General features: G+C 39.4%; 1 protein-coding gene across 3 annotated transcripts in view; it reads left to right on the top strand.

Annotated features, from left to right (window-relative positions):
- LOC114646831 (transmembrane protein 150A-like) overlaps nt 1-27106 on the top strand; it is a 102308-nt gene that overhangs the window by 72984 nt on the left and 2218 nt on the right. For all 3 annotated transcript variants that reach the window (XM_028795191.2, XM_028795195.2, XM_028795192.2), the window contains 3 exons: nt 5106-5173; nt 14375-14502; nt 24154-24331. In XM_028795191.2, coding sequence (XP_028651024.1) covers nt 5106-5173; nt 14375-14502; nt 24154-24331 — 374 coding nt within the window. The remainder of the gene's footprint in view (nt 1-5105; nt 5174-14374; nt 14503-24153; nt 24332-27106) is intronic.

Genomic DNA, 27106 nt, shown 5'->3' on the forward strand with positions numbered 1-27106 from the left:
ATACTACTGTGACTAGAAGTAAGAATCTTATTTTACATTATACACATAACATTGAGCTTAAACTTGAACTTTGGCCAGATAAAGTTAACTATTACACCACAGGTGAGTAATCTTTGTTGTACTGTAAATAATGTTGTAGACTGTGTATTTTAAATGTAAAGATGCAGAATAACAAAATCCATGTATTTATTCATGGAAAGCAAGTCATGACATTGGGTTCTTTCATTTAAAGACATTTATAACTATGTAAATGTTTATGAACTAGTAATCTGGTATGCATTTATAGTTTGTTATAGGCTTCTTAATGAAAGTTATTATAAAGTGTTACAGGAATAAAACTAGTTAGATTAATTAGTCGCTCAATTAGCTGTCTTTTACCAATCAGAAATCAGTTGTTTCTAAGTGTGCCATTTAAGTAACACTACTAAATGAAAATTTAAATAAAATAATGAGGTGAATGGATCACTGTTTTGGTGTTGGATGAAACTCAATCCAATGTACGGTTTTTCAGAAATAGGGGCATAAAAGATGCAGTGGTATGAAGTGTAGTCTGCAGGTGGCAAGTGCAACCTTTGTTTACAGAAAGTATTTAATTTGGCTTCAGAATTCTAATGTAGTAAATGTAAATTTAGATATCAATGATGAAATTTGTTTTAGGGAAAGCAAGGAAATTGTGGTACTTAGGTCACATGTTGAGTACAGACAAAAGTTTGGGAACAACCATGATAACCAGGAGATGAGGTACATTTAAAAGATACCAGGAGCTTTTACTGTTTTGACATGAAAACGAGAATATGAATCAGAGTCACTTTTATTCGTCAGTACTTAATGTACAGGAATTTAACTTGGTAGATTTGGAGCTGCTTATAACAGAATACAGCATCACATACAAATAGCATAAATATCATAAGTTAAAAAGAAAAACTTTGTACAAGTTTGCAGCATAGTACAGTTATAAAAGAGATGTGCAAATGATGATGTGCAAGTGAATGTGTGTAATGCACACTGTGAGATATCGACGGCAGTTTATCCCGGCCAATACCCCCGGGCCACCAAATGGAGCCCTCCCTGCAACATGGAGGTGCCCCGAATTCCAGCAGGACCTCATGGACCTTGGAGTTTTAATGCACAGCCCTGCTGGATACAATGGGGGCCACCAGGGGACGCTGCAGGGAGGTCCAGGGACTTCTATTTGCCTTATAGCCCAGAAGTACTTCCCAGTGGAGGGGACAGAGGAAATGACATACTTCCGGGCTGAAGAAAAGGAGTTTTACCCGACCCAGAAGTGTTATAAAGTCACATGGACTGAGGGACAGAAACACTTCCGGGTCAAGAAGTGTAAAAGGATTGTGGGAGATCCCAGCAGTGGGCCGAGTTGGGAGGAAGGGTGACTGAGCTGCTGGGAGGTGTGGAGGATTGTTGTATTGATTATTATTGCTTATTATAGTATAGTGGAGGTGGAGGTGCTTATGCACATTATTATTATTAATAAAGTCAACATTTGGACTTTTATCTGGTGTCTGGCGTCTGATCTGAGGGTTTAAGGGGACGACAGCGCCCCCTATCTGTCACAACACAAATATATGTACATATACAAAGAAGTCTTGCTAAGTTACTGGTTTGAGATGGCTATGTCTCTGTTTGTAATAGTTGTGTTCAAAAATTTGAAGGATTCCACCATATTGACTGCAGAATCATTCATTTCTAATGGGAGAGGTTGCGTAAGTCAGTAACCATTTCCACAGTCTTGGAGGTATTGAGCAGTAGGTTGTTGGAAGTACACCAAGACACAAAACAAGACACCTCTTTTCTATAATGTGTTTTGTTGCCATTAGTAATTAGACTAATAATGGTGGTGTCATCAGCAAACATAATGATTCTAACTGAAGGATCAGTGGATCTACAGTCATTGGTGTACAAGGAATAAAGTAGTGGGGAAAGTACACAGCCTTAGGGACACCTGTGCTAATATGGAGACAAACAGAGAGGTGGGAGCCTACACAAACATATTGTTTCCAGTTTACCAGAAAACTGTAAATCACTTTACCCTTTGTTGACACTGAGTTGTAAAGTGTATCAAAGCTGTGTGGGGAGTAGTATGCTTTATGAGAGTGAAACCTGAAGTAAAGCTGGAAAGAATGATAAAGTGGACATGCCATGGCCTGAGGGTGAAAACAGAAGTCCAAGTTAAGAGAAAGCTTAGTGTGGAGGAGATATGTGTTGTGCCAAGGACAAACAGACACACCTTGGATGATGGGTAAAAAGGTGCAACAAGGTGCACATGGAGATGATGAGTCCTAGAGGGGAGCCAAAGAAGATGTGGCTAGATGTCAAACAATATAAAAAATGGGCCTTATAAATACCCATGGAGATTTGAGGGAAAAGATTTGGTGGGCGCAGCTGGCTAACCAGGGTATACGGGAATATGACCCTTAAACTATTGATGATGATAAGATGATAATGAATAAAATAAAATTTATGCAGTTGCTCAGATTTCACAAGTGTAAGGGAATCAATAGAAATTAAATTTTGATATGTATTATAAATATTACAATGACATTGATGTGTGAAACTATTAAAATGCACTGCCTGCTAAATTTAAATAAGATACAATGCTACAAGCAGTTTGATAATCTTTCACTTATCCTTTCAACAGCAAATGAGGTGCTCTTGTCAATAGAGAAAAAATTATTTCATAATGGTCTTTAAAATCATTGCAAAAAGCTGAAACTCATGACCTTATAAGTATAGACTTTGGGTTAACTGGTGAGTGTGGGTATGTGCATTAATGGGTCCATGATGGGTTTTTTCATTCTGTCTAGGGCTGTTTCCTGACCTATAATCTGGGGTACTAGGAAAGACACTGGTCCCCTGCAACCTTTACTGACATAAAGTGGGTTTGATAATGCTGCATTACCTTTGGCAGTGCACAACCCAGTTTGATTTCTTTCTCATGGCATATTATAACACTCCTCAACCAGCTTATTTCAAGTCAGGTTCACAGAGATGGGAAACCTATTATGGCATCACTGGGCACAAAGAAAAAAATCAGCCTTGGGTAGGGAGCCAGCCTGCACTCTGCCACCTTGATAGTCAAAAGTAATTTCTACGATGACATTATGATGAAATTATATATGATGACATTGAATATAGTGAGTTGGCGTAAAACCTGACAGATTTGCTTGGTCTATGTATATAATCTTTTTGGTTCACTGTACTTTCTGTCTCGGGATTTTTGGAAACATTGTGATAGTTTCATAGCATGAGGACAGGGTGGTAGTTGCTTTTCCTATGTGTTAGTTATATACTGACTTAAAAGAATAAATTATATATAATGTTGTCAATTTGTGCTTTATTATTTCTTGTCATTTTTACAATTATTTTTACTGAAAAGAAACTAGGTTAGTTTCCACACACATGTCAGTTCGCTTTCTTTCACTGTAACAGGTAAGGATTGAACTCAATACAATTTATTATATTGCCCTAAACAGTTTGGAAAAGAAGGTTTATTAGTTACAGTATGTCAGTTCTATCAGAAGTGAGCATCCTAACGACCCATGCAGAGAGTGATGCGAAGAAGGCCAAAAATTTGAAAGTGCATGTTTGCTTCATGAAAAAATACAAGGCTAAACATAAAGTACAGAGTGGAGCAAGAACAAGGAAACATTTTGTTTCCAGGGTGAAGTGATTCATCCACTTGCCCAGCTCCACATTATCGCCAACCACTCTTTTTCATACCTTTTTCTCCCTCTTCCCTCTCTACTCCCAGCGAGTCTTCATTCCAGATCTAGTTTCAACTTTCTCTTATTGGGCCACTTTTAATTCTGCTTGGCTTAAACTGACATCAATTTAGAGCTCCCTTTTATAGCTCCCAGTATCCCTGCTGCCCAAGCATTCAGTATCCATTAAAGGGCTAATTCCCTCTCTGTCTCCGTCTCTCCCCCCATTTTTTTGGCCATGGACCACTATAGTAGAACCCTTACCACTGACAGCCCCTTAAAATCTATTATCTTCTAAACAAACTGTATTCATAGTATTGTAAAATAATTTCCTTAAAGGTGACATACATGTCATCAGCTGCAGTATGTTTTTGTGTTCTTTTAGATAGTCAATGAATGGTAAAGAAATAATACAAAAATGCTCGAATGTATCAGTACTGACTGCACAGTGGATAGTACTTTATTTTCAGCTGATCTGGCAAAATGGTATCGGGTACAATTACAATAGAAAGTTGAATGCACTTAACTACTAGTAAGACAATACAAGAAATATAATCAGAACATCTAGAAAATATCAGAAATGAAGAATATGTACAATAATTATAATAATACTGATAAATATATATTAATATCACTGACTGTTCTGAATTCCAGCCAGGACACCTTCCCTGTGTATTTAAATATTAGAAAGATATTAGATTAGAGGGATGAAGTGTGTGAGTTTGAAAATGGGTGGAAGAATGCTGACAATGTTTATATTTTGAAAAATGGAAAATTATACAAAAAACTAATAGCAGATAGCAGAAAAGTCTGTTGTTTATACAGTATATAAATGCATATAATGATTTGTAACAGGTTGCCAGAACTCTTGACAGCTGGATCATCTTGCATCAATACTGAGAAGATGTCTCAGGGATCACTCACATTCAAGGACACTAGAGGAAACTGAAATGGAAACCAAAACCTCTGTACAAAATGGGTTATGGAAACTTAGAACAAAGATGTAAGACATATGGTTCAAGCATTTGTCCTAACATTATTTCATCCTGACTGGGAGACATATTTGAGCAACACAGTAATTATCTGTTAACATGGACCGGCGCCACATCCAGAGTTAGTTGCTGCCTTGATCCAAATATTGTCAGGATAGGCTCTAGCCTCCTATGACCCTGAATTGCAATGAATAGATGTAAGGATGTCGTTATGTACTTAATATCTAATCATGCTAACTTGAATTGCATTCCTTTCATTTGTATGATGTCTAGCATTATTGTAATCATATTAACATCTTTATAGAATTTACTGTTTGCTGGCTGCAGATGTTCTCCATGCCCGAGATAATGCAGGTGATCTAATGTATCTGATCTTGGTATGCTCTTTTTCCAGCAAATGTGGCACCCTGCCGCCTGAGAGCTGTGTCTTCAGTTTGATCAGCAGCACCGGCTCTTTTATGGGTAAGTGGCTCATCTGGAACCTTCCTCTGTTGAAATGATTTGCACAGCTATACCAGATGCCTGACACCTGAGAAATAAATGTAGGATTTAGGAATAGTATGAGTGTAAGTGAGCAGAAGTGACTAAAAACAGCTATCTGTAGATACGCCACTTCCAGAGTAGGACACTATTCAGTGGTAAGTCTGGAAGAAGGAAAAACATTTGCTGTACTAGTAAGAATTAAAGCTATTTTGGGACACATCTTCTAGTGATGACTCCAAGCTAGTTGGCACTGGTTAGTTCTATATATATTATATATTTATTATTGATTTCCATAACGCCAAAGTAAGTTAAAGGCCTAATCATTTCCATTTTTTTTTCGTCTTGTCTGGTTAGCAGAATATTCCTCTGGGAAGGACAACCAGAAGTGAGTTTCCTTCCAGCAATTTCTCTTACACTCGCTTGTTTGTCCGCTCTCTGCTGCCGTGTCCAGCTCCTGACTGGAACACTACTGTACTAAGCAGCTAACCCCTCAGTGGCCTTGAGGCAAGTAGCAAAGAGCAGAAAACAAAAGCCAACATTTCCCAGTTCTGTCTGGGTAATGCAATCTCAAGGAGTTGCACAGTGAGTTGTAAAAACACAGAGCACAGTATGGTTTTGTCGTCACCTCTTTGTGGCCCCTTGGTTGACAAATCCTTACATTAAGAAGGGGGGGCCTCTGCTTTACATTCCTGGATGGAGAGAAATAGCTCCTTATACCAAAGTGGAGCAAAGGGTTTTTGGCATTTGCACCTGTTGGCTTCACTCTACCAGCTAATACCACATTTCCTATTTTTATCCAGTATCACAGAAATCCTGGGTTAAGGTTAGCACGAAAAGATCCTATGTCTATTCACAGTTTGGAAATGAAAGGGAACAAAAAAGGAAGACACTCTTTGTGAAACAGAGGCAAAAAGCAGAATGTAATATAATATTGTGAACTGTAAGAAGTAACCGATGAATCTTCTGTATTTATAATAAGCTTTTAGAACTCTTTTGGGATGGCAGTTGAATAATAAATAACTCCTTCAAGTGAGTGATCATGCTTTCTTTCCAGCAAAAAATTCTATGAAATAAACCACCATACAGTGGCATCCCTGATGGCTTTCATAGCCTTTTATGTGTTCCATTTTGAGGCCCTTTCCCTAAGGCCATTAATGTAGGGCTTGGCTCCAGCCATGGCTTGATTGCTGCCTGATACAGTGTATTTAAGCCTGAAGCTAGGAAATACTTCTTTACACGAATGGATGTGGGAATCTGGAACTACTGAATTACGTAGTTAAGGAAAAATCCTTGATAACATTTAAGAAGTATCTGGGTGAGATATTGGGACAGCTTAGCTATTTGCTAAACAGATGAGATTGATGGACTTAATGGTCACATCCCATTTGTCAAATTTCATATGTTCTCAATTTCTTGTGTGAAGGAAGTGCTTTTAAGAGAGGCTCCACATAATAGGACCTCAACTGTTGTATCTCAAGAAAGGTTAAGTAGAAGATCACTTCTGCATGATGTTAAAAGAACATATGAGCAACAATTCCGTTAGTGGATATGTTGCATTTGAGCATTAGACGTCATTTCTGTAGTGTTGAAGGACATATGAGTGATGGTCCAAATAGTAAGGTTATTCATATGTGATGAGAGACACTGGAAACATCTAGGTTAGACCTTGGCTGTAGAATTTTGTGGTACATTTGATTGTGTAATGTGTGGAAGGACTTTTAACACTAGAATTACCGAAGCCTGTGAAAAACCTTGTAATCCCGACCCACCTTAAATCCCTTCGCAACTCTCCATCAGTGTCTTTTGTTTTGTAAATGTGTCGATCAGCACAAGCAGCAAGCAGCCTGCTATCCCATCCTCCCTTGATGGAGCTCAGCTTGGGCAAAAAGTTTTTTCAACATGAGTTGTCATACTGTGTGTTATGGTGCATGATACTGAAAATGCAGAAAGGGTGAAGTACAGGCAAGATTGAAAAAATGCTATGCCATTTGAACATGAGTTGTCATTTGAACATTTTTTTTAACGATCTTGCCTGTACTCTGCTCTGTCTGCATTTTCAGTATCATGCACCATAACACGGAGTACAGGTAAGATCTGGCAAAGCGATTTCAAATAATGACATGCGTGCGCATGAGAGGCAGAGACGGATTCGATCTTGTTCAAGTGGTTACTGGAATATAAAATAAACACTTTTACAAAGGTATAATGAAACAAGTGTGCTTTTATTCAAGAATAAAACTGAATAACAAAAAAATCAAGTGACAACAAGATACTAAGAAGACCCTTTCAGTGATATCTTTTACAGGTTGCAAAACTTTACACTAGCTGTTACAGACTGAAATCAAAGTCTTCTTCTTTTTGGGCATATACACCATCAGCATGGCTTTGCCAGATCTAAATACTAGTGTGGCGAATTGCTTGTGTACTAAAGTGACTAGCTGCAGGTGGAAGTTCCATTTTACTTCTGGTGACAAGCAGAGTTGTGTCACAGTACAGCAGTCTATTAGCCAAGGAAAGCACTGTGAAAAAGCTGTCTGATGTTACTGTTCTGCCTTTGTCCAGAAATGGCTCCATAAGCTTTAAGACTACAGACTCAGAAAGTCTTTGCCTTGGGTTGTAACTCAAAACACAGTTCTCAACAAACTGTTGCCAGATGTCCAAAACTGCAGTAAATCTGTCATTTTTCATACGTTCTACATGGGTGTCTTTGTTGTCAAAGCGCAAATGCCATATGGTAGTCTGATAATGGTCATGAGACATTGTATCTTTGATTGCCGGTACAACAAATAGTTCTGAGCAGGCATCAGCCATAACACCAACTGTGGTCATCACTGCTCTTGTGAAAAAAATGGAGATAAACGACATCAGCTCAGAGAAGGAGTGGCAAGTTCGTTGTACTAAGTGAAAATCACTGACAGAACAAAACTGAATAATAAAAAAAATGGGGATGGAACAGCAGGCTGCTAGTGCTGAATGATGCATTTACAAAACAAAAAACGCTAATAGGGAGTTGTAAAGGAATTTAAGGTGGGTCGGGATTACAGGTTTTTCCGTAGGCTTCGGTAATTCTAGTGTTAATCACAGACCTTTTCTGATACTGATACTCAGAAGAGAAATCTAAGAGAATTTAATACCTACAGTAACGAATATAGAGCTACACAGTGTTGCTGACAACTGAGCATATCCTGCAGTGATTTTAGAGTTTAATTTATTGAGACATAACAGACCATCATTTAGTCCAGACCAAGTCATAACAGTAGATAGATGTACTACATTTGGCAAGTAACATGTAAAAAATTTGATTTGTCATTAAGCATTTTTCAAAGATCATGCAACATTTATATTTATGTGAAAGTAAGTGCCATCTAAATAAAGTGAGTAACTCAAATCAGGTGTAGCAAAACATATGTGAATGATCATTAACAAGTGATTCCATATGTATGTAAAATCAGAAATGTAAGTTTTAAGTACTCAGGTTTGGGGTAAAAGATGTAGTCCAGATAAAAAGAAATTTCTGTCAATCTAAAGGAAATAGGGTGGCTTATTAGTCTGTTGAAGTCCATTATCAATGGCAAGAAGCATAATCTACAAGTTTTACAGAGCTCCAAGGTTTCATCCAGGTACCTGCAGGCATATTTTATTATGGTAAATGTTATTGTTTCTGAATCCAGAATTAGAAAAGTTTAAGAAAGTATGGGTATTGGGAAGAGGACAGAAATGAGCACTGTTGTGTGCTTTAAATTTGTCAAAGTGTTGAATGACACCAGACTCAGGATAATTTACTGTAACCATTTCATACAGAAGTAAAGTTGTCTGCCTATACTGAAATTGAACAATTTAAACACATTTTAGCAAGAATAATCTCGTAACATTTTTCAGCCACATTGGTGGTAGATCCAAGTCCACCAGACTATTCCAAAGTATTCAAGAAGGAGATATTTGCTTAAGGTTCTCTGAAACAAGGGGTCCAAAGCATACATGTACATAAACAGCATAAGGAAAAATTATGAAAGAATGACTAGAAAATATTTTGGGACAAAAACCAAAATCTTACAGATGGTTGTGGTGAGATCCAAAAATTGTTGTGCATATAAAAAAAGCTTTCAAGAAAAATGAGGTGTTTATCAAGGAACAGTGGTTCAAAGTTCCTTTCTGGTGATCCAAAAAACAGGTCGGGTTTTATAAGAAACTTTTAACTACAAGCAGTTGGTGCCAGGTTGTGTGCCACAGGTTGCTCAACCAAGTGATGCATATACTTTTTTATACACTTTGTGGTACCCGGATGGGGGTGGTACCCAGCCAGGAAGCCCAGGAGGACCGGAGGAGGGCTTGTGCCTCCTTCAGACCACGAGGGGGCGACTGCCCTGGTTGCTTTGGGGGCCACGGGTACAAAGCTGGGAAACTCAACCCTGTAGGGGCCCGTGGTCACCGCCAGGGGATGCCCCAGTGCCTAGAGAGCCCTGGACCTCAGCACTTTCGCCACACCAGGAAGTGCTGGGGGGAAGAGGAGCAGGGACACCCGGAGTGCTTCCGGGGATACAGCCGGCACTTCCGCCACACAGGGGAGTGTCGGGAAGCACCTGGAGCACATCCGGGTGCTTATTTAAAGGGGCCGCCTCCCTTCAGAGGAAGACTGGAGTCGGGTGGAAGTGGACAAGAGTTGTCTTGGAGAGGAGTGGAGGCAGCCTGAAGAGTGAGGCACTGGAAGAGAGGCCTGGACTTTGGGGGATTGGTGCTGGAGGCACTGGGTTTGTGCTATGACTCTTGTACATATTGTAAATAATAAACGTGTGTTGGGTGAACAAACGATGTCCGTCTGTCTGTGTCCGGGCTGCTTCTCACAACTGTTAAGTACTGAATGTTGCCCATTGTATGTATAATATAATATTAAAATGGAATTATTGTGTGATTTCTAAGTGGTTAGCACCTTTTGAGACTTGGTGTAGACTATGGAAAGATCTAATATGCATCTCTTGTCATGCCATTAAGTTGATTAATAATCTGGTTTCTGTTTCTTATTCTACAATCTACTTTTGCAAAGAGAAGTTTAAAGTTATTGCATGTAGCTGCATTGTTATGTATCTGAGAAAAAACCTGAAGGACAGAATTCCAGTACATTTATTCATGTGTTACACATTCAAGCATTATCTTATCAGTGCCTTTTTGTCCTGCATATCTTTCCCTGTTTTGTTCCAGTATCAGCTTGTGTATGCAATTTTTATGTAACAAAGTAACTTTATTTCTAATCTGCACTCGTTCTGAATTGAGCACAGTTTAATATTTGACACTTCTTGAACGCAAAGTGTCCTGTAGGCAGGATATTTTAGTGATGATGTTACAATGTAATATTTTAGAGACTGGACTTCTTAGTACTACATAGTAGAAAATAATAAAAGAGCCTTGAAGTAGAGTGTACATCTGAGTTACCAGACAGTAGAAAACCACTACATGAAAATATTGTGAGCATTATCCATAATGAGACACATCACACTCATGCATGTCCACAGGATTCACATGTCTTTTGAACAAAGAATTTCAGTTAACTTGCAGTGTAATGTCAGGAGAAAATACTCAACTTTTATGGCCTGACTGCAAGTCCACAGTACATCTGTCTACCTGTCTATCTTAGTCTAAAAATACAGATAAGTTTCATTGTGCTCTCAGTCAATATATCTGTGTTTTCAGTAAATAAAGCTTAGAAAAAAGGCTGTCTTATTATGGTTATTAATATTGCAGTTTTTTGAATTAGAATGACTTGGCCAAGACAAACCAATACACAATAAAACGTCTCTCAACTGGAGAAGTTCTCTACCTTTCTCCACATTCTTATCTTTCTACTTTTTTTATCTTTTCTTCTCTGAGCTTGCTGTTTCTGCCTCTCAGACTTCTGGAGGGTGGTTTCATAGAAGAAACACTTGGGGATGTGGAGATGAGAATTAGTTACCCGAGTCTAGGGTATGATGTAGTACCCTTTTTACTGCTCCATTCTGTTCAATACTATAAACATTCCTCATAGGAGTCAATCAGTGGCCCCATTAAAAGCTGACTTCATGATCATAAAGTGATTAATAAAACATTTTTTCTGTATATTTTTTTTATCTGTAGGCTCTGTCCTTTTTTATCTTTAAGGTTAGTCTGAAGGAAAAAATGAATTAAAAGGAAATTTTATCGAAACTTCCAAGTCCTCACTGTTATTAGAAGTATCACTACTTAGAATTGCATGCTGCATGTAACAAGGCGTCTGAAAACTTACTTATACTGTATAAAAGTAACCAATCATCACTGGCTGCAGCTCGAAGCGGGGTACCACCATTGAGAGAGACGTGAAGAGAGCAAACCAAATGAACAACTTTTTTAACAGGTTTGACCACCCTAACCCACTCTCACTCTCACCTCGGAGTACTGCACCCTCCACACATCCTTCTGCTGATACCAGCATAGGAAAGACATCCCCACCCATAATTACAACAGCGCAAGTGAGCAGAGAGCTGAGGAGACTTCGTGCCAGCAAAGCAGCGGGTCCAGATGGAGTATCGCCACGACTGCTGAAGGTCTGTGCATCGGAGCTGGGGGGTCCTCTACAGCGCATCTTCAACCTGAGCCTGGAACAGGGGAGAGTCCCGAGGCTTTGGAAAACATCTTGTATCACCCCAGTCCCAAAGGTATCACGTCCTAGTGAGCTGAATGACTTTCGGCCTGTTGCTCTGACATCACATGTGATGAAGACCATGGAGAGGCTGCTGCTTCACCACCTTAGGCCACAGGTTCAACACGCCCTTGACCCTCTGCAGTTTGCATATCAGGAGAAGGTGGAAGCGGAAGATGCCATCATCTATATGCTACACCGATCCCTCTCTCACTTAGACAGAGGCAGTGGTGCTGTAAGAATTATGTTTCTAGACTTCTCTAGTGCCTTCAACACAATCCAACCTCTGCTCCTTAGGGACAAGCTGACAGAGATGTGAGTAGACTCATACCTGGTGGCATGGATCGTGGACTATCTTACAGATAGACCTCAGTATGTGCGTCTTGGGAACTGCACGTCTGACATTGTGGTCAGCAACACAGGAGCGCCACAAGGGACTGTACTTTCTCCGGTCCTGTTCAGCCTATATACATCGGACTTCCAATACAACTCAGAGTCCTGCCATGTGCAAAAGTTCGCTGATGACACTGCTATCGTGGGCTGTATCAGGAATGGGCTGGAGGAGGAGTATAGGGACCTAATCAATGACTTTGTTAAATGGTGCGACTCAAACCACCTTCACCTGAACACCAGCAAAACCAAGGAGCTGGTGGTGGATTTTAGGAGGCCCAGACCCCTCATAGACCCAGTGATCATCAAAGGTGACTGTATGCAGATGGTGCAGACCTATAAATATCTGGGAGTGCAGCTGGATGATAAATTAGACTGGACTGCCAATACTGATGCGCTGTGCAAGAAAGGACAAAGCCGGTTATACTTCCTTAGAAGGCTGGCTTCCTTCAACATCTGCAATAAGATGCTGCAGATGTTCTATCAAACAGTTGTGGCGAGCGCCCTCTTCTACGCAGTGGTGTGCTGGGGAGGCAGCATTAAGAGGAAAGACGCCTCACGCCTGGACAAACTGGTGAGGAAGGCAGGTTCTATTGTTGGCATGGAGCTGGACAGTTTAACATCTGTGGCAGAGCGAAGGGCGCTCAGCAGGCTCCTTTCAATTATGGAGAATCCACTGCATCCACTAAATAATGTCATCTCCAGACAGAAGAGCAGCTTCAGCGACAGACTGCTGTCACTGTCCTGCTCCACAGACAGATTGAGGAGATCGTTCCTCCCCCAAACTATGCGACTCTTTAATTCCACCAGGGGGGGTAAACGTTAATATTTAACATTATACATAGTTATTGTCTGTTTTTTTCACCTGTATTATTATCATTCTTTAATTTAATATTATTTATTGTACCAGTATGCTGCTGCTGAAGAATGTGAATTTCCCATTGGGATTAATAAAGTATCTATTAATAAAGTATCTATCTATCAATTGTGCTCTGTTTTGCTGTTGGACAATGTGCAGTGCAGCCATCAGGCCTCCTGCTAACTTGTCAATCATGGATTCTGAAATTACATTCTCTTGACTTACCAAACATCGGGTATAAATTTGACACTAAAATGTGATGGCTTACTGAAATAAATTGAAGAGCACCACCTTGGATATTCATGCGACCTGAAGCTTACTACCCCTAGATTTATTGGTCCTGTAGGTCTACTGCAAGCCATGCTTTGAAAGCCCACTGCTACATTCATGTCCTGATGGGCCTACCTAGGTGAAGCTACTGAAAACCGAGACATCAGTTTTATACTTTGAATTCCTGGAAGTACCCTCTAGCTAAGCCACAGTGTAAGAGTTCACTCATATTGTACTTCATTATTGTGTGAGAGTGCTCCCTAAGAAGGGTGCTTTATGAAATTTGAGACTGAATTGTAAGCGCTCATGTCATTGAATGTCTGGATATTTATTTTTATTGACTTGATTTCTTGCAACCCAGCTTATTCCAAATGCAGATGCTAGGAAAGTGACATAAGCTTGTTATTCTGCTGCTGCCAGTGTTTCTATAAAGCAATGAGCAGTGTGTGGCATTTCTGATTAGGCATGTTCAGAACGTGCAGACAATAAATGTGAAAGCTTATTATGACCTGGGATGAAGTGTGGATTAGAGACAGGAAAAAGTGCATCACCTGATGCAAATGCTTCATTTTTTAACTAAATTACTTATTCTGTTGGGTTTGTTTCTCCTTGCCTTAGTGTTTGTCCTGTTCATTCTTTTAGGAGGGTTACCAAACAATTTGTGTTGTGCTTTATAGAATTATAGCACCTTTATGGGCATTTTTAAATAATATGATCAGTGTTTACCTACTAGGATGTTTCTTCACTACATCCCCAAATTCATTTCTTACAGTGAGATGACCAGTACCAATCTTCTGGTTTACTGCTTCAATCAAATCCTGGTACCTGTTTCAGTGATGTGAATGGCATTCCTTTGCAAATGTGATGCTTCACTGAGGTCTCAATTGATAATTGTGGAAAATAGGAAACACTATTTAGTTAAGCCAATACTAAGTAATAGTTTTCTGGAAAAACAATTTGCTTCACTCCTCAGCTAATTTTCTGTCTCTGTCTGTGCCTTTCTCTGTCTCTCTAGTGATGGTTATCGGGTTCCTGCGTTATGCCCATGTGATCGAGAGACATCAGAACTGCATCCTTAATGTGGTTGGATTGTCTGCTGGTTGGATCTGTGCAGCTGGTCTTCTTATTGTTGGAAATTTCCAGGTGAGTCACTTTCTTGATGAATGTAATGGCTAAAAGTGAATCTATACACTTTTCTTATCAAACCAAATTTGGTCAGATATTATTAACATTAATTAAACTATGTCAAGGATCTTGCATTTTTCCTGGATTCTGCCCATTTCTGCCCAATTCTATATATTGAACTTGTTACAGGTGCTTCTTTCATAGATCTTTTCTTTCCAGACCACACAGGTGTCTCTTGATCTATTTCTTAGTGAAGCCATGCATTGACTCACATTACTTGTAAGATGAGTCGTTTCATCTTCCCTTTAGGAGTGTCTCTAGCTCTTCTGTGCATATATTTCTCTCTTGTTATATTTTGTGTGTGCTTTCTTTCCTTCTTGTTGTTTTAATGGTATTTTGTGTTAACGTGCTGGGCATGGTGGTTGCACCCTCTAAAAATCTACCTCTGTCCTGGACTGCTTTCTTGTGTTATTTTTTAGGCAATTGAAATATACGGTATTTCATGATTTGCCTAAAATAAAATGTATTCTACCTTCAAATGTATTCATGCCTTCAATATGCCGAAGACTACATCTATAGCTTTTTGATACATTGGCTAATAGTTGACTCTCTTTCAGCATTTTTCAGTGAACCGTTATTATAATGTGGAAACAGGGAGCAAATTATACTATATATAAAATGAGGTTTCCAATATGTTAAATCTAACATATAAGCTAAATTCTACCCCAAGAAAAGTATTGCAATAACAGTCAAGGCATCCAAACATTTGTTGAAGGCCTAAAAAATTAATACTTAATACAAGTATGAAATGCACACAGTCATGCCATTAATTTACAATTTATTTCATCAGCTTATAACTAGACTTACACCTATATGATTCATATGTTGCAGCTCGTCTTATTTATTTCAAGTTGGTGTATAGATTTACACATAATGTTGTGTGTGTACTGTGAGCTGGGTATGTCAATTAACTAGCTCCAGGCTTTGACTTATAATAGCAAGGAGAGCTCTTAGTTCTTGTGGACTGTTTCATGCACTCTGTGGCACCTGCCACTGCAGTTTGATTTGTCCAAGTGCTTGATAAAGTGCCCTTCCCTTGATTAAGACTCAAGACTTGAGAAGTCTATGGTTGATCAGTAAACATGGCATTTTATTGAGTTCCTAATCCTCATTCATGTTTTTGGCCATTCCAAAAGCACTGGGCTAGAATTGTTGTAGCTCAATGGTCTGGTATATATTTTGAATAGTTTCTAAATTTAGTATGTAACAAAAAACAATAAACACTTATCCATTGTGTTATAATTATTTTTAATAATCATAAAAATAAAAAACACACCTGCACATTTAATTTCATTCATTCGGCATTCTTTGTCTATGTTAATTTATTCTGTAAGTTCTATTTATTTGTATTTGAAATATTAAAGTATGAAATCATAATGAAATATTTGATTTTTCAACACTCAATTTGTATTTTTCTACAGTGAATATGTAAACATTTTTTTTTCTTTTTACTATAAAAAGTTACAGAATTTCAGTTTTTACATAATCTTAAAATACATGCTCTGGTAAAAAAATTCCAGATTTGTGAAGAACAAAAACATTTTAAAAACAAAATATATATTTATTGAAATACTCTTGTGAAGTAAATTAATTTCATAATGCATGGTGGCACTTTGATTGCTGGGAGAGGCTCGAGCTACTATGCGACCCTGTCCTGAATAAGGGAGATAGGAACTGATTAATTTGCAAAGTCAATATTTTGTTGCTTAGTTGGTTAATTAATTTACAAAAACATTTACAACAACAAATGTTATTTATATACTACATTTTCATGTTTGGCTCCAGCAGACCCCCATGACCCTGTAGTTAGGATATAGCGGGTTGGATAATGGATGGATGGACATTTTCATGTAAAAGTGTAGTGGAAATGCTTTACAAATGACAAAAGACAAATTACCAGAGAAAGAGAGAAGTTCTGATGTGAAAATATAGGGTGTGGTTAACTGGCCACAAAATGTAACCATTTTACCCAAGGGAAAAGGGTCAGTGTCATGACTAAATGGACAAATCTGACTTTATACTCACTGAAATCTTAAATATTTAATTAATAAACTTAGGATTCTGATAATCAATTAAGAAAATTAAGTGCAAAAAGTTACAAGCGAAATGTGTCTGAAACAGCTCTTTTTGTTAACTAAAATAGATAACTCATGTTATTTTTCATTAAAATGAAATAAATATTTTAGTTCATAGCCGAAATCACACACAAGTGTCAAAAAGAGTGGTATGAGGAAAGGAACTGTTTCTGAATTGGCAAATGTTTAAAATGTTGACCTACAAAGATCATTGCTAAGACTAGTGATTTTGAATAAAATGTTACAACCTATTTTAATAAAGATGACATGGAATTAGTTGGATAGACAGATTCAGTAGTGACTGTAACATCTACCTAGACGGATTCTTACAGAGCAGTGGTGAACATATTAAATGAAGTTGCACAGTGGGTGATTGAAAGTTAAAAAACACACTTTATGAAAAATAGGTGCAAGAAGACTTCCTGGTATGGATTCATCCTGAGAGAAGGACCTGAGCCACGGAAATCATTATGCTTCTAGTGGCATCCAGTGAGATATCTTAATACCTTTTGAATCTAGAGGAAGTCTCCGAGGTGAACAACCTCTGGCATGTGAGGACAACATTGATAAGTAAAGTTGCAAATCCATATAAATAACCATGGGGTTAGAATTTTCTCTAAATGGATAAATTTGTCAGGTTTATGGTGTGATGTAGGGGTGAAAGTAATCTGTATTAAAGGTAACTTTACACCCTGTCAAAGATTGTCTCAACTGCTGAGTGTGACCTTTGCCATCATCTAGGACATGGTTTAGAAATCTCTTGTCACTGGTGACAATCAAGGAAGCCAAAGTTCCTTGTCTACAGTAGTTGTATTTGTTACTTATGCTAAGTAGACTGTATTCTTTCTGCTGTTATTCTATTTTTCTAAGCCTGTGTGGTCACCTGAGTGAAAAAGGGTCAACGAAACAGGAATATTTTGGGGTGCCAGCATGGCTCTCCCTGTTTACTGATAAGGTCCAAAACAAAAACAACGCTGAATGTCATGAGTAAAGACAACAAAAGTAAATGCCACGTAGTCAAGCTCTGCCGATGGGTCTTTTGACTTGGAGCTCCTTTCTACTTTTGTTAGGTTATCTCTGCAATCAATGACGCCTCCTCCTGGGCAGTCATCCCATAGTACCTCGAGGACCAAAATGGGTGGGGTCAATTGCCTTCACTGGGCAATTTCTCAAGACTGGAGGAAGAAAATGACAAGACTGTTAGCAGCAGCACTGCTTCTCTGCCTGGGGTGGTATCACATACCTGAAAAGAGCTTGGATAGTAATCCTCAGATGTGCATGCATGACACCTGTCTTCTGTAAACTTCTAGAAAGTGGTTGAGGATGAGCTTCATTGCTGGACCTCTTCCAAGGTCAAGTGTTGCATGAAACTCACTCCAATTTCCAGGGTCTGTGTCTCTTAATGGATCTTGTTGATGGTTCACTCAAGATTCCTCAGTCGCCTGGACCTGGTGTAAAGCTAATTGTTCTCATGCTCCAGTTTTTATCCTAAAGTTCTTTACTGTTTATCAAGTCAAGTCAAGTTGGGGAGCATGCACTGGTACAGTGCATTGCCGCACCCACCACACGACAAAACAACTCGGGATCCTGGTTGGCAACCCCCCAGGCAGACACGAGGTCCCATAGTACCACAACTTCCAGAAATGACCCTCTATCTGCCGCAGACAGGTATTATGTGGGCGACCCCTTGGCCTGGTCCAGCCACTCGGGTCCCCAACAATGAGGATCTTACGAGCTGGATCACCCTCGGGGAAACGTGCCACATGGCCGTATTGCAGTAACTGACGCACCCTCACAATGCAGGTAATTTGCCTTATTCGGGACTCCATGAGCAATCGCTCATTCGACACACAGTCGAACAAGCGGTACCCAAGGATGTTCCAGAGAGACACAATACCAAAGGAGTCCATTCTTTGTCACAGGTCACTGGATAGCGTCCATGTCTCGCAACCATATAGCAACACAGGAAGCACCAGAACACTAAAGACTTGGACCTTAGTCCTTTTACATAGATATCGCGAGCGCCACACACCCCTTTCCAGCGACCTCATGACCCCCCATGCTCTCCCAATCCATCTACTGACTTCATAGGAAGAGTCACCAGAGACATGAATGTCACAGCAAAGGTAAGTAAACCTCTCAACAAGGTCAACACTCTCTCCACAAACAGACACACTGCTGATGGCTGTGCCCAAGAGGTCATTAAAGGCCTGGATCTTGGTTTTTATCCAGGACACTCGCAAGTCCAGACACTCAGATTCCTCGCTCAGTCTCTCAAGCGCCCCGATCGGAGCCTCCATTGACTCTGCGAAGATCACAGCATCTGCAGCAAAGTCAAGATCCATGAACCTTTCTTCACCGACAGATGCCCCACAGCCGCTGGACCCGACGACCTTTCCCAACACCCAGTCCATACAAGCATTGAACAGAGTAGGAGCAAGAACACACCCCTGACGAAGCATTGAACAGAGTAGGAGCAAGAACACACCCCTGACGAACTCCAGAATCAACTGGGAAAAACACAGAGGTTCTGCCTTCACTCTGCATAGCACTCACAGTACCAGCGTACAGGCCAGCCATGATATCCAGCAACCTCGAGGGGATCCCACGAACCCTCAGGATGTCTCACAGGGCAGCTTGATCAATTGAATCGAACGCTTTACGAAAATCAACAAAGGCTGCCAAGAAACTCTGCTGATATTCGTGTTTGCGCTCCATGAGAACCCTCAGTACCAGGATGCGGTTGATGCTAGACTTCTTAGGCATAAAACCAGACTGTTGCTGGTAGGTGAGCAAGTGATCATGGATCCTATTGAGGACGACCCTAGCAAGGACATTACCTGGCACCGAGAGCAGTGTTATAACCCTGTAGTTACTGCAATCCAGGCGATCACCCTTCCCTTTCCAGATAGGGATGACAAGTCCCGTTTTCCAGTCATTTGGGATGATGCCAGTCTCCCAAATGGAAGCAAAGATTGCTTGCAATACCAGGAGGACAGCCTTACCACCAGCCTGGAGATGGTGCTTACTGCTTATGTTGAATATTTAAAATTTATATAGTGCTTTTTATAGCAGGTATAACTTTTGAAAGCAAGTACTTTCAGTAAGCTCTTTACTGTGTGATTTAGGATAAGTCAGATTCTGCATTCTCAGAACATGATAGCAAATGCAAATTATGCTACTTTAAACAAGGAAGGTATTCATATAATCTGACGTTTAAAGTTTATTATGTTGTTCTTATGCTTTAGTAGTCCTTAAGCATCTCTTCTTGTCTTGTTAGAAAAAGACCATTGTCTGCTATTTTATTAACTCACTATGGAAAATGTACTATTTGAATAGACCCTATAAATGCTTTGGTCTACTTATTTATTTCATATTGCCATCCATCCATCCATTTTCCAACCCACTATATTCCTAACTACAGGGTCACGGGGATCTGCTGGAGCCAATCCCAGCCAACACAGGGCACAAGGCAGGGAACCAATCCTGGGCAGGGTGCCAACCCACCGCAGTATTTCATATTGCAATTATACTAAATCATTCCAAAATGTTTCCATTTGAAGAATATAAGTAGGCCACAGTTTAAAGACCCGAGGTTGCTCTATTAGACAAGGATGTTTTGTAAGTGGGGAGTCTACATTCCACATTTCCACCACCTAATGCAATCAGCTCACCACTTATAAACTTAGATTCTTTGATTCAGAATGCCAATGAAAAAGAAAACCATACTTTCTAACACCAACTCGAGCGCTGCAGTATCTCTGATCTAAACTGAGTTAGAATTGCATCTGCCATTTTTTTTCTGTCACATTACAAAGGAACAGCAAAGCATTGGTCTGGTATCAAAAATATGGTCTGTCCTAGAAACTGAGCTATTAACCTCAAGGCTCTTTACTAACTCTGACTTAGTAGTTGACCCTGTGCAAGTTACCATAATCTTTTTGCAGTCTAGTTGTACGAGTATATATTTCATAGAAAATGGTTATCCATCCATCCATTATCCAACCCGCTATATCCTAACTACAGGGTCACAGGTGTCTGCTGGAGCCAATCCCAGCCAACACAGGGTGCAAGGCAGGAAACCAACCCCGGGCATGGCGCCAGCCCACCACAGGGCACACACACACACACACACACACACACACACCAAGCACACACTAGGGACAATTTAGAATTGCCAATGCACCTAACCTGCATGTCTTTGGACTGTGGGAGGAAACCGGAGTACCCAGAGGAAACCCACACAGACCCGGGGAGAACATGCAAACTCCACGCAGGGAAGACCCAGGAAGCGAACCTGGGTCTCCTAACTGCGAGGCGGCAGCGCTACCCACTGCACCACGTGCCGCCCAAAATGATTATTATACTGTTAAAATAATGTTAGTTTAGATGGCTATGTCTCATTTCTTGCTTCTTGCATTTGGTGCTTCTTTTTTCCTTTGAATTAAGTTTTACTACCATATCCAGAGTTGTTTTCTGCCCAGTGCCCAATGCTGCTGGGACAAGCCCTGTCCCATTACCCCTCCCTCTCCCCACCAAAACCTCAGCCTGATAAAGCAGATTTGGTAAAGGGTGGATAGACGTATTTGTCAGTCTGTAGTGTGCTTTACTATGATCACATTCCTTGGATGATATGGCATAAAAGTGACCTTGAATATTTTTTCCACAGGCAGTACACAGCTTGGTATAGGTCAAAAGGTACATGTGCCTTTCAGAATCCATTTCTTGTTATTGCTGGCAGTCACTTCTGATTGTCCAGCTACAGTGCAATATTGTCAAGGATGAAAGCTGTTTTTTGATGTGATGGGGCAATATACTCTGGATCTTACTTGTTTGTAAACTTCAAAAGGCTAACCCTAAGTCTTATAAGAAGGAGGAATTCTGGAGACAGATAATTGATGAAAATGGCCTGCAGCTTCAGTTTCCAAAGAACTGCGTCCCAGACAGTAATGACTGAGATGAGTGGCTTCTTTAGATTTTTGCAGTTAGCATTGATGTAGACAGCTATGAACTCTAGTTTCCTGGAGATACAGATCTTTAGCAATTTAGACTCGCAACTTAAAGGTTTACTAAATTATTAATTTTTTTTCTTATCAGTTTACCATTTCAATTTTGGTATGGATTGCTGTGCTAAGTAGACTGCATTAAACATCTCATTCACAAAAATGATAAAGTGGTGAAACTTTGTTTTTATGGAAACTTTGCATTCTTTAATGGATAATTTTGTGATGCATTTCACAATGTACAATACTGGGTAATCTTTCATTTGTTTAGTAATGGACCATTCAAACATTGTGCAATTTAACCATTGAAGCTTGTACAGCCAATCAGAGTGTTGTGTATAATGGTAGAACTCTTGAGAGGATAAGAAAGCATACAATTATGTTATTTTACTCTTTTTTATACTGTTAAATTTCAATTTGTATGTATTACCCTTTAACTACATCAAATTAATAACTAATCAATATTTTCATGCTATTCATCCATCCATTTTCTAAACCCTTTTAATCTAGTAGTAGGCTCATAAGGAGCTGGCATTGTCAGGAGTGAGCTATAGTCAGCACTGGGGGGAGGTGTAAGTCCATCATCAGTCACACACTCACTCCAGTCCAGTTCAAAATCACAAATAATCTATGATATCATTAATACATTTTTATGAAAATGGCAAATATTTCAACTTTACTATGATATGCATCTAAAATTTAATTTTAATGAATTGAACATGTTTTCGTGTTGACATCAATTGCAAAGCACCATTAGTAAAATGTTATGTGTTGAAGAGGAATGCAGTTCACCATTATTTACTAAACATACTTTTCAAAGGATTAAACTACTTGTCTAACAGAAGTTATTCTTTTTTTGTGCTTGATTAGAAGGTTATTATGGGACAGGATAAAGTTCAGTTTGCATTTCAGTGACATGCTGCCCAAAGTTAAAATAATCTCCCCAGATAATGAAAATAATGTAACAGTGTGCATTTAAACAATTTTCACTACCATGATACACTTACACTCAATGCATTGTTGCCCATTTGAAGACAAAAGTAAGCATAATTTTTATTTGAATTTACTTCAAAATATGGAGGTGAGACTTGCTATTTTTGTGAATTAACTGCATCACTCCACCCATCCATTTTATGAGCCTACGTTTATGAAGCATCAGGCACAAGGTAAGAGCCAACTTTGCATAAGGTGTCAGTCGGTCCTAGGGCACACTTAAGCTCTTTCATACTGGTCCATTTTAAAATTATGGATTATCCTAAGATACAGATGACTGAATGTGTGATAGTGAACATGCAGAACTCTGGAACTGTTAAAAGCAACATCACTACATGCAGTGTCACTATAAACTGTATGGTGTTAGAAAAACATAGTGACTGATGTTGATAAAAAGTAGTTATATTTAATTGCATCCAAGTTGTATAAAACATTTTGCAAAGAAGACATTAATATCATGCCACAGCTGGTGCAGTTTGAGAATAGGAAGTAACATTTTTTCTGAGAAGTAAGGTGTGCCAGAAATATTGTCAGATCAGAAGTGGAAATAAAGACAGCAGGACCTGGGTTCGTCATATTTTGTCAATTTCTATGCTACCCCTCTCATCTATTGTGGTTACATAGACTGTGGACTACAGTGACTTTGCCTTTTGCCTGTTTTTAAGTTTATTCTGCTGGTGTACTGAAGCATATGGTTGTGATATGGAAAATATGTAAAGTCCTGCCAACTTTTAAGTAACTTTAGGATCTCTTCCCGTAAGCCTTTTCACAGAGAATTAAATCTGAGTCCCTTTATTTTACTTGTGTAACATCCTGGAAACCACTTTTAACAGAACTCATTGCCTGGGGAGGTTTGGCTTTTTACTCCCCACTTACAAGAGTTACATGCTACAGGACAGGCCTATGCAGGCACTACAAGCCTAGGCCTATGCAAGCGCTACAAGCCTCACAACATGTGCGACATGGCTTTCCGCTGAAGTCGGAAAAGGTGGCTTGCAGTATCAGAAGTGTTTTCTATCACTAACACCCTAATTGCATTGCTTGAATAGGTGGAGGGTGAGATGATGTTGTTGTTAGAAGGGAGACAGGCTAGGATGAACAGGTAAATAATGTTTTTGGCAAAAACACACACCTGACCAGATGTGCTTTAGGCAGGAATTGAGTGTAAGGCTTTGAACAAGGGGCAGCGTTATGTATGTCCCGCAACAGGATGGTTTTTTAATGGTTAGGTACAGGTAATGGGAGGGTTCTGATGGTTAACCAAAGTGTACTTTATGAGGAGGTCATATAATATACCTGAAGTAATGGTGATGAGCAGTACATTGCACTGGAACAGGCTGGTAAACAGTATGGAATTATTCAGTGGAAGGCCTGTGCAGGTGTCAGAAATAACAAGGGTAGTGCGAAGGTTTATTACACTGTAAAATTCTTAACCTAGCCATATCTGCGATATATTCAAAGAAAGATTTGCTAATTTACAGCAATTGATTTGATTTTTGTTTTTGATTTAATTACAACATGTTTTGTGTTCCCTGCAGGTGGACAGTTCTAAGGTGCTACACTACATTGGAGCTGGAGTGGCCTTTCCTACAAGCATGTTGTTTGCGTGCCTGCAATCAGTGCTGACGTATCGCCTGGCAAATACACAGCGTGAATATCACATTGCTCATTTGCGAAGTAGTCTTACGGTGCTAGCCTTCATCACACTGGTTCTCAGTATCCTTTAGCAGTTCCTGCATGGCACCTGCCATTCCATATTATCTTACTATGAATTAATACTCTGTAGATAGAATACTGTGCATAGAAAGAGAAACTTTGTGAGGCCAAGTCTGCTTGTTTCTTGATGAGTTTATTTGTGTTTGTCATTTTTTGTCCTTTTCTCTCTGTCCATGTCTGATGTGCCCAATCAAGTATGATGTCTCCCTGTGTCACTCTTAGCAGTCTTTCCCATTCTCTGTCTATTCTTGTGACAGATTCCTCCATGTCATCCCTCCATGTTAGACACTTTTTGAGCAGTGTAGTTGATCATTTTACCATCTTTAGTATATGTTATTATAACATAAAAGCAGTTATTCAAATAATCATCTTAAAATTGAAATATTTTCTTATGATTCTGTTAGATTTAATTCATTGTCATTATGTCTTACAATATGCTTCTAAGTAATTAGGTGTGGCTGTGCGTACTTTTCCTTGCAGGACATTAACAAAAGCCCACTTCTCAATCAGATCATGCCTAAGATGGTTCTGCTCTATTAGAGTGGTGCTTCACTAGCAGTTCAATTCTCATTTTAAAAACACTTTTTTATGTAACCACGGGTGTTCACCTCTGGTGCTCCTGAGCAGATCCACGATTCAGCGTCTTTTTTTTTTCTCCTTTTTCCCTGTGCTCAATCTATGTGTTGTCAATTTCTCTGACCTGTACAGATATGATGTCACAAATAATACTTAGAACAAAATATTTCAATTATGCTTTAATTGTACATTTTTCTTCAGTTGTTAGAAGCTCTGTTACAATGAAACTTAAAAATACACCATCACACCTAGACAGTGTAAGTGGAATATTTACGCCGCTGCGTCTACGGGTCACCCATACATCTGCAAAGTTGGGAAGTGAGTTAACCCCTTTGCCCATCTCCATTGTTCTAACAGAATAGACTAAAGCATAGATATAATTGTGAATATACTGTTGGTTTTTAGAAGCAAAGTTTGATTATTCTAAACACTAGAAAAAGCTTGTTGTCTAAATTCTTTTCTATTTCAGTAGCAAAAAATGATTACAAAAAAACAAGACTCTAAAATCAAAGCGGATTATTTTATGTTGTCAAGCAGAATATCGGATAGATCCACAAATAACTGTTTCTTTTCCATCTTTTAATTATTTTCAATTAATTATCTGTTTTGAAGTTAACATGGGAGAAACAAAATGGTGTGAAACAAAAAGCACAAAATGGTGCCTGTGCCATCCCACACATGTATACTTATGGCAACAGTGCTTGAGGCATGGCACCAGTGGCAGCCTTTCTAAGAGTAAAAGAAAAAACTTTATAGAAACATTGTGAAAAACAACACTCAAAAGCCCTCAGAGACTGACAGTGTTATCAAGAGCTATTGGAATATTGTATTCTTCTAATAACGATACAAACAGTTTGATCTAATTTCAGTATAGATCCTTTACTGATAAGCGTATTCTGTATAATTAATTACACTATGTAATAAATTCATATGTATTGTTCTGATAAAGGCTATGTGTTGCACATATTAAAGTGATAAACAGCCATTTTCAAAAACACACTGTTTTGACACTTGTAGAAACATTAGAGCTTAAAATCACACAAGAAAACTATAAAGCTTAAGGAACAAGTTGATTCAGATTCCATCTTGTCAGATTCCACAAAATTCAAAGATGTCTTCTTCAGAGTTGCACTCCAGCAGAGAAGCAGGAAAGCTATCTTCCACAGGAATCTGAGCACCCCAGCCCAGAAAAGATGTATTATATAAGAGAAATTGGCACTTAATTTATTTCTGTGAAATATGAAACTTGCCTGTTAAGACAGCTGATCTTGCAAGCTGTGACGTAAGTCTGTAAAAAATAGTGTTTCTTTGTGATCAAAAAAGACAAACCTGTAACTTCCCCTGTCTCAGGATATATTGCTGAGCAGATTACAATTTAGTGTACATGGTGTGAGACTTGCCAGGACACCACCAGTCGGAAGCCACATCTTTATAAAAGCATACGTTTACTAAACCACAAAATAACAATCCCAAACAGCACACAGTGCCCCCAGCACCAATCACCTCTATTTCGGGCTTCTCTATCACAGTCCCTGGCCACCTTTCCTCTCCTTATGGGAGCTTTGTCCTGCTCCCGCTCCCGACTCTAGCTCTCCAATTGTAGGAGGGCGGCCCCTTTTATTCCTGCCTGGATGTGCTCCAGGTGTCCGATGACGTCCTTCCGGCAGCACTTTCTGGTGTGGCGGAAGTGCTGCCCTTTGCCCCAGAAGCACTCCGGGCGTCCCTGGAAGGGTCTTCCTCCATTTTCCGGGGTGTGGCGGAAGTAATTGTTCCCCGGGTTCCCTGAGGCTTGAGGCGCCCCCTGGCGGTGGCCACGGGTCCCAATTGGTTGGAATCTCCTTGTTCCTTTCCCGTGGTCCTCTCCTAACCCTGGGGGGTTGCCCCCTCGTGACCTGGAAGATATAAAGGCCACCTTCCGGTCCTTCCAGGCGTCCCGGCTGGGTCAGAACCCCAGCCATCTGTGACAATGGTTTATGCTGGTGTCTCATTGAGTTAATGGCTTGAATTTATATAAACTTGTGAATTTCTAACTGAATATGAATAGGGTCTATCTATCTATCTATCTATCTATCTATCTATCTATCTATCTATCTATCTATCTATCTATCTATCTATCTATCTATCTATCTATCTATCATCTAAATTAGTGATTATGCTTCTTTTTGTGCCAGTTTACATGTACCTTTCTTCTTATGTCTA

This window comes from Erpetoichthys calabaricus, chromosome 2 (assembly GCF_900747795.2).
Source record: "Erpetoichthys calabaricus chromosome 2, fErpCal1.3, whole genome shotgun sequence".
NCBI lineage: Eukaryota > Metazoa > Chordata > Cladistia > Polypteriformes > Polypteridae > Erpetoichthys > Erpetoichthys calabaricus.